Source organism: Peromyscus eremicus, chromosome 23, assembly GCF_949786415.1.
Source record: "Peromyscus eremicus chromosome 23, PerEre_H2_v1, whole genome shotgun sequence".
Classification (NCBI taxonomy): Eukaryota; Metazoa; Chordata; class Mammalia; order Rodentia; family Cricetidae; genus Peromyscus; species Peromyscus eremicus.
This window is the reverse complement of record NC_081438.1, coordinates 12334565-12342931: the sequence shown is the minus strand read 5'-3', so window position 1 is coordinate 12342931 and position 8367 is coordinate 12334565. Positions and strand designations below refer to the sequence as shown.

At 47.3% G+C, this 8367-nt stretch overlaps 1 protein-coding gene across 1 annotated transcript in view; it reads left to right on the top strand.

Annotated features, from left to right (window-relative positions):
- Positions 1 to 626: 626 nt before the first annotated feature.
- Positions 627 to 8367, top strand: part of Tctn1 (tectonic family member 1) — a 27907-nt gene continuing 20166 nt past the window's right edge. The window contains 2 exon segments of the mRNA XM_059249079.1: positions 627 to 1014; positions 4810 to 4930. Coding sequence (XP_059105062.1) covers positions 648 to 1014; positions 4810 to 4930 — 488 coding nt within the window. The 5' untranslated portion in view covers positions 627 to 647.

Sequence of the window (8367 nt, the reverse complement as noted above, 5' to 3'; positions counted from 1 at the left end):
GATCCTGTTTAATTAAGGTGGGTTGTTGTTTTTTTTTTTTCTCATCATAAATACTGTGGGTAGAAGTCGTCTGGCGACCTCCTGCGATGTATCTAAAGGCAAAGGAGGCAAAGCCAGTGATCTGAGATAGGGAATTCAAAGATGGTGGAGATGTGACTGAACTCCATATTCCTTCAAAGGACCCGAATCGCTTCTAAATTTCCCTCCACCCGTCAGCTGCGGGTCTTTTTATTAGAAATACTCACTTCTAAGCTCTGTCCTAGACTCGACTGACTCCAAATACCATGAGGCTGTAGCTTGGAATCTACATTTTTGAAACCGCCCGAAAGACCGCACGCAGGCTGTCACAACCAGAAAGAGCAGCCTCAGGCTCCGCCCCCGCAGGTCCTGGCCCCGCCCTCCTCTTTTGGTCAGTCCCCGCCCCTGCAGTGCCCACTCAGTCCGGACCTTACAAGCCTGGCGTAGTCTCCGCCCCTAGCCCCGCCCCCGTCGTGATTGTCGGGCCTTAAGCCTATCCCCACAGGCCTGGCTCCAGGCTCCACCTCCTCCTTCATACTATGGCGGCCTCGGGCGCCCTTTCCCATGATACCTTGCGCTCGGCTGTGTTTGTTGCCTGGCAACTCACAGGCCTGAGTCCCGGGCCCGGGATGCTCTGCTCGGCCATGGGGCCGCGGGGCTTCCCGCTGCTCCTGCTGGTGCTGCTGAGCTGCTGCGCTTCTGCGAGCACCCAGGCCGTGGCTACCCCAGCTGTGGCCACCCCGGCTGCGGCTACCCCGGCCGTGGCCACTCCGGCTGCGGCTACCCCAGCTGTGGCCACCCCGGCTGCAGCTACCCCGGCTGTGGGCACCCCGGCTGCAGCTACCCCGGCTGTGGGCACTCCGACCATGACGAAGGAGGACCTCAACTCCACCGAGGCCACCCCAGCCACTCTCAAGCCCTCCTCGTCGCCTAGGACCCCGGGGACTCCCAGGGCTCCGGAGCTCTCTGGCCCCAGGCCCACCCCGGTGACAGATGGTGGGTACAAAGTGTTAACTCCCTGGAGCGAGTAGAAGACTAGTGAGAACGTACGAAAAATGATAACCGCTCCAAGTTCCATCCTTCTCAGGCTCCCTGTCATCACCCAGAGAGGGAGAACGGAGCGCGGAAAGCGGGGCCTAAGTGGGACACTCTCAGATCTTGGAAAACTTCAGTAGTCCCCGGCAATGTTCATGCCAAAGTTCATAATGAATAAATTCGCGCAGCTGAAGATGAAATTAGTTTCTGGAACGTGGAGGAAATGAACGCATAGGCTCTGTTGAACTTTTCAATGAGTACATTTCAGACGCCAAAGGTGTAGCTCACTTAGAATGAATGGGGAAGGCCTTTCTCTGTTGATTTCGGCTTGCCTCCAGTGTTGAGTGGGAAGAGGGAAAGTGTAAGGTCAGGGCTTAGGCCCAGATATGAGGGTTTGTGTTTATGGATAATGAATGTGTCTCAGAAACTGGTCTTACTTAAAAAAAAATATTGCATTTACTTATTTATGTATTTGGGCACGAGATACCACGGCCATGTGGAGGTCATAGGACAGCTTGAAATTTGCTCCTCCCAAACCAAGTGGGTGCCTGGCCTGTTGGCAAGTGCCTTTATCTGTACCATATCACCAGCTGAGAAACTGATCTTTTATTCTTGCAGTTACACATTTAGTGAATATTTGATAATCTGACTTTACACCTGTGACTTCAGGGGCTCTGTGACCCTTTGCGTTTGTGAAATTTTGTAACCGCATTTTTTCCTAGGGTGAGGGTTTGTAGCAGTCATTAGGTTCTCAGTGGAGCTGTGACTTCAGAAAAAGAATTTCAGACAGTCTTGTCTGGATTGAGAGTAGCAGTGTGTGTTTGTGTGTGATTTTTATCACTGTTTGAGAGAAAAAGATCTTTCACCCAGTAAGGCTAAGCGTATAGATAACTCAAAAGAATTGTCTTTGTCTGCTTATCCTGAACTCTTCGAGTTAATTTCAGCTTATTCTTCTTGGAGGCCTCCTTTGAAAACTATGAGTAGTTTATGAGAAAAAAAAAATACAAAGGCTAGTGGGTGGTGTGGTTCAGTGGTTGGGTGTTCACTTAGCATGTAGGAGGCTGTGGGTTCAATCTCCAACACCAAACGGGGAAACAAATGAGAAATACATTTGATACTTGAATATATAAACCAGACTCTCTGCTTTGTGTTTAACTTGCTGACTTGTGAATTAGCAGAGAAGTCAAATCATTATATGTGGGGACAATATAGCCAGGTATTTTGTGTCTGAAACTCCATAAGGTTTTTCTTTGAGGGGGTGTTGGTTTATTTTTTTTAGAGGCAGGATTTCTCTGTGTAGCCCTAGCTGTCCTGGAACTCACTCTGTAGACCAAGCTGGCCTCCGAACTCACAGAGATCCACCTGCCTCCGCCTCCCGAGTGCTGGGACCAAAGGTGTGCGCTGCTACCACCGCCCGGCCTTACACTTCATCCTTTTAAAGGACAGTTCTTCACTGAGTAGAACTCACTTATTAATTGTCTACTGTGTGGCAGGCACCCTGCCAAGTATTTTACTGTGAGGTAATTCATTTAATCCTCACAACAACCCCATCATGTGTCTAATCCTTATCTAGTTACTTAGCAGGGCCTGAAGCTTTGACAACAAATCGTGTTACAATTTTAAACACGTGAGGCGGTGGGCCTAATTGCTCCCTTTATTTTCCAGCCCCAGTTCAGGAATTTCAGTATTATTTTAGTGAGCATACACAGGAGTCCTTGGCTAAAGAGAATCTTCTCTTAGAGGGAGCACATTTGTCTCTTGGACTAAGAAAGCTTTATGCATTTATCAATAAACTTTACTTTCTCTTCATGCTTCTCTAGAGCATGTTATACCATTGGGGGGTATTTTTCTAAAACTTAAATTTTATTTTAAATTATGTGTGCATATTTGCATATCTGTGTGTGAGTTGTGCACATGAGTACTGGTGCCCTCGGAGGTCAGAAGAGGGCCTCAAAGCCCTTAGAGCTGGATTCAGTGATTGTGAGCTGCCTGACTTGGGTGCTGGGAATAGAACTTGGGTCCTGTGCATGAGCAGTATGTGTTTTGTTTTGTTTTGTTTTTTTAAGATTTATTTATTATATATACAGTGTTCTGCATGAATGTATGCCTGCAGGCCAGAAGAGGGCACCAGATCTCATTACAGATGGTTGTGAGCCACCATGTGGTTGCTGGGAATTGAACTCACGTCTGGAAGAGCAGCCAGTGCCCTTAACCACTGGGCCATCTCTCCAGCCTGCAGTATGTGCTCTTAACTCCTGAACCATATCTCCAGCCTGCTCTAAAACCCTTCCAGTGTCCCGTCTTCTCCTTCCTGCCTAGCTCCCTTCCTGACAGTTTTGCTAAGTTGACCAGACTGGCCTATAACCTGCATACCTTCTTGACTGGGAGGCACAGGTGTTGGCCTCCTGTCTCTAGAGCTATTTTTCAATGTGAAACCATTCATTCAGACATTCAAGAATGTCATTGTGACATCCTATAAGCATTTTACTAAAATCCTTTCCTGTGTTTGTAGCTTGAGATTGTTTTCCAAAAAAAGATTTATTCATTTTTATCTTCTGTGGATGGCTGTTTTGCCTGCATGTATATCTGTGTACTCTAAGGGTGCCTGGTACCTGCAGAGGCCAGAAGAGGGCATCAGATCCCCTGGAACCGGAGTTACAGATGGCTATGTGCTGTCATGTGGGTTCTAGGAACCAAAGTTAGATCCATTGCAAGAGCAGCCAGTGCTCTGACCCGCCCAGCCCCCAGGCTCTCTGTTATTTCTTTCAAAGGGTTTTTCTCTGTTTGACAGAGAATGAATGAGTAGGGCAGTAACGTTAGTAATGAATTGAAACAGTATAGTCAAATACTCAGTGCCCAGAGCTCTCGGAGACTGTTGGAGGAGGCTCTCTCTGCTCATGTGGAGCTTCTCCGTCTGTGAAGGAGGGCTAACAGTGGAGTGCTGAAGAGTCAAGATGACCGGCAGGGTGGATAAGGTCAGAGTTGCTACCAGAGTGAGGAGTGGGGTTCCTACTTTTCCTCCATGCTGTATTATTCTGCCATAAATTTATTACCCTGTATTGTAAATTTTAAAATTAAAAAAAAAAAAAAAAGAACATTTTGGCTGGGCAGTGGTGGTGCACACCTTTAATCCTAGAACTCGGGAGGCAGAGGCAGGCAGATTTCTGAATTCGAGGCCAGCCTGGTCTACAGAGTGAATTTCAGGACAGCCAGGGCTACACAGAGAAACCTTGTCTTTAAAAGAAAAGAAAAAAGGACATTTTAAGCCAAAATAGGAACATTTGCTTATTGGTCAGGATCTTATGACTAGGAGTTCAGTTTCAAAGCAACCAGCTGAAAAAGCCTTTAATCCCAATGGTTAATCCCAGCACTCAGGAGGCAGAGGCAGGGGGATCTCCAGGTTTGAGGCCAGCCTGGGCTACAGAGTGAGTTCCAAGACAGCCAAGGCAGAGAAACCCTTTCTTGAAAAAAAAAAAATGAAAATAAAAAACACCCGAGGTGTGTGAGGAAAGGGATGAATTGCCCAACAACCCTTCCTTGGAATCTACTCTGAAGGAGTGCAGGCATCTGCAGCCACCTCAGGGAGACCCTGATGTGGGGTACTCAGTGACTGATGTAGCTTTCTTTCCCCCAAGCACCATAGAAACTAGATATTTTGTGACATTGACTTCTGGGGTCCTTTGGTGGCAGGGAGCAGTAACAACCTACCCTCTGACCCTCTGAACACCACCCCCCACCCCCATCTTTATTTTTCAGTTGCTGCTCTGTGTGTCTGTGACCTGCTTCCAGCACAGTGCGATGTCAACTGCTGTTGTGACCCTGACTGCAGCACCATGGATTTCAGCGTCTTCTCTGCCTGCTCAGTCCCAGTTGTCACGTAAGCACACGACAGGGAGTTCTGATGGCAACCTGGCCAGGACGATAAAATTTGTGGACACAAAGCGTGTTCCTCACTATGCAGAAGCCCTGCTGTGCAAAGCCCTGTGTGTCAGAAGCAGTTGCTTGTCTGCATGCAACCCCACAACAGTGTGGGCAATGGAAGGGCACGTGTGTTAGTTACCTCTAGAGGAGCGGTTCTCAGCCTGTGGGGTCGTGACCTTTGGGGGTCACATATCAGATATCCTGTATATCAGATAGTTACATTGCCATTCATAACCAGAAAAAATGACAGTTATGAAGTAGCAACGAAATAATTTTATGGTAGGGGGTCACCACAGCATGAGGAACTGTATTAAAGGGTCACAGCATCAGGAAGGTTGAGAACCACTGCTCTGGAGTGTTATGAAGTAAGACTCTCCGTGTTTGTAGATTAATATTTGAGCTGTGCAGAGATAATGTGTCACCAGTTTGTACCTGTGAATTCGTCTCATACAGCCTAGGTGTGTGTGCGTGCACCTTTGTGTGTGTGTATAGTATATGCATGGGTGTGCATGTATAGTATAAGTATGGGTGTGCTTATCTCTGTAGTCATGGGAGTTGGCCAGAGGTCAACATGGGTCTCGTCATCTATTGCTTTCCACCTTAATTTTGTTTCAAGACAGTGTTTCTCTGTGTAGCCCTGGCTGTCCAGGAACTCACTCTAGACCAGGCTGGCCTCCCTAGTGCTGGGATTAAAGGCCTATAGCAGCACCACCCAGCTCCACCTTCATTTTTGAGATGGGTCTTCACACTGAACATGGAGCTCTTTTTTGTTTTTTTGGCCAGACTGGCTGGCTGACGGCTTGTCTCCTCCCCTGCCCAGTGCCCTGATGCAGATACCCACCAGTGCCTGGCTTTTATCCATGCTGGGAACCGAACTCAGGCCCTCATGCTTCTGAGTTGAGTGCTTTACCCTCTGAGCCACCTTCCCAGCCCCTGTCTTTCCCAGCTCTTTCTGTGGACACTAACTAGTTAGTTGGGATACTTGGTGTGCACCCCTCTGGTTATAAACAAAGCAAGGATTTTCAGTTCACAGTGCCTGGGAAATGATGAGAGAGACGTTCTCATGGGAATGCAAGATGAAGAAGTGATCAGTTCTGAGTAATCTCGTCTCCTGTGTCAGAGGGTTTTGCAAAAAATAGTGGGCCTTTGAAAAGGTTCATGCATTCAGGGTGGGACCAGCTTACTGCAGAGAGAGCTGACTGGAATTCAGTGAGAGCCACATGGCAGGCTTAGTCCTTTTGGAAACACAGTGGACTCTTGCCATGGGAAATCCTTTTATCAACCCATCAGAGAAACCGAATCCCCCTCAAACGTTGTGAAGAAGCTTGGAGAGCAGGTTGCTGGAGGGGGTCCTTTTCTGGCTTCCAGGACTAGAGCATGGTTTAGCCTTCCTTGAAAATAAGTCTGCTCTTGTCTTGGGTCTGTAAGCATATACCACCAGCCCTGTAAGAATGTCATTTTTGGGGCTGGGGATTTAGCTCAGTGGTAGAGCGTTTGCCTAGCAAGCCCAAGGCCCTGGGTTCAATCCTCAGCTGGGGGGGCGGGGGGGGGAGAATATAATTTTTGAATTGGAGTGCCATTTATTAAAATACAGTAATTAAGTTTTTTTGAGACAGGGTTTCACTGTATATCCCTAGCTGGCTTAGAACTTCTTATGTAGACTAGTCTGGCCTTGAACTCAGAGATCTACCTGCCTCTGCCTCCTGAGTGCTGGGAATAAAGGCATGTGCTACCACCACCCAGCTACCTTTTATTATTTTTATTTTTAATTATGTGTATGCATGTGTGTCTTAGGCAGGGTGTGGGGAGGGTATGCACATGGGTATAGTTGCCTGCTGAGACCAGAAGAGGGTGTTGGGTTCCCTGGACCTGGAGTCATAGGAGTTTGAGAGCCGCCCAGCATAGGTACTGGGAACCACCCAGCATAGGTTCTGGGAACCAAACTTGGGTCTTCTTCAAGAGCAGTACACGCTTTTAACTAACCGATGAGTCATAGCTCTGGCCCCCTTAAATTTTTGAGACAGGGTCTCTTTATGCAGCCCTGGCTGTCCTGGAACTCACTTTGTAGACCAGCCTGGCATTGAACTGCCTGCCTCTGCTTCTTGAGGACAGGGATTAAAGACACGCATTGTAACACCCAGCCCCTGTGCAGCCTTTTTAAATTACATATTTATTTATTTGTGTGTATATGTGTGCTCAAACTATGGTGCCCAAGTGGAGGTCAGAGGACAACTTTAGGGAATCAATTTTCCCCTTCTATCATGTGTGTAGGTGGAAGTTTCTTTCTTTCTTTTTTTTAAGATTGATTTATTTATTATTATTATTATTATTATTATTATTATTATTATTATTATATATACAGGAGAGGGTGACAGATCTCATTACAGATGGTTGGAGCCACCATGTGGTTGCTGGGAATTGAACTCAGGACCTTTGGAAGGGTAGTCGGTGCTCTTAACCTCTGAGCCATCTCTCCAGCCCAGGTGGAAGTTTCTTGGTCCCTCCTAGACCCACGGTCCAGACGGATCTCTCCCACCCGAGCTCTCACAGCTGCTTATAAAATAATCACCCAGAGGCTTATATTAATTACAAACCGTATGGCCCATGGCTCAGGCTTCTTGTTAGCTAGCTCTTACATCTTGACTCCACCCATTCCTATTCATCTGTGTTTTGCCACGTGGCTTCGTGGCATTGTCTGCTCTCTCACATCTTGCTTCTCCTGGTGGCGGCTTGCAGCATCTCCTCTGACTCTCTACCCTTCTCCTTCTCCATCTTCAGTTAGGATGTACCACCTAACCTTCTTCTGCCTCACCATTGGCCAAATAGCTTTGTTTATTAACCAATGGGAGCAGCATATATTCACAGCATATAGAAAAACATCCCACAGCACAGGTGGGTCTCAGGGATCAAACTCACGTCATCAGCTTGGCAGCAGGTGCTTTTACCTTATGAGCCATCTTGCCACCAAATACAGTAATTCTAGATGTGAACTATAGTTTTCAGAACAGAGGATGGCAGCCTTTGTAAAGGGCCAGCCGGGCAACATGTTAGTCTTCACGAGTCACGTGAGTGTCTGTTGCAGCTGAGCAAAAGCTGCCACCGATGTGTGACTGAGCAGGCGGGCCTGTAGTCTATAAATCTTACAAAAACAGCTCCTCTGTGGACTTGAGAGCCTGTTGTGGAATATTAGTTTAAGGTGTGTTACATTTGTTTATGCTGTGGAAGATTTGTTTAATGATGCAAAGATGTGTTGTGTTCTTTTATGTTGCATTTGTTAAATTCTGTAAAGCTGTGTTACTTTGCCTGCCTAAAACACCTGATGGTCTAATCAAGAGATGAACGGCCAATAGCCAGGCAGGGGAGAGGGATAGGCGGGGCTGCTAGGCAAAACAA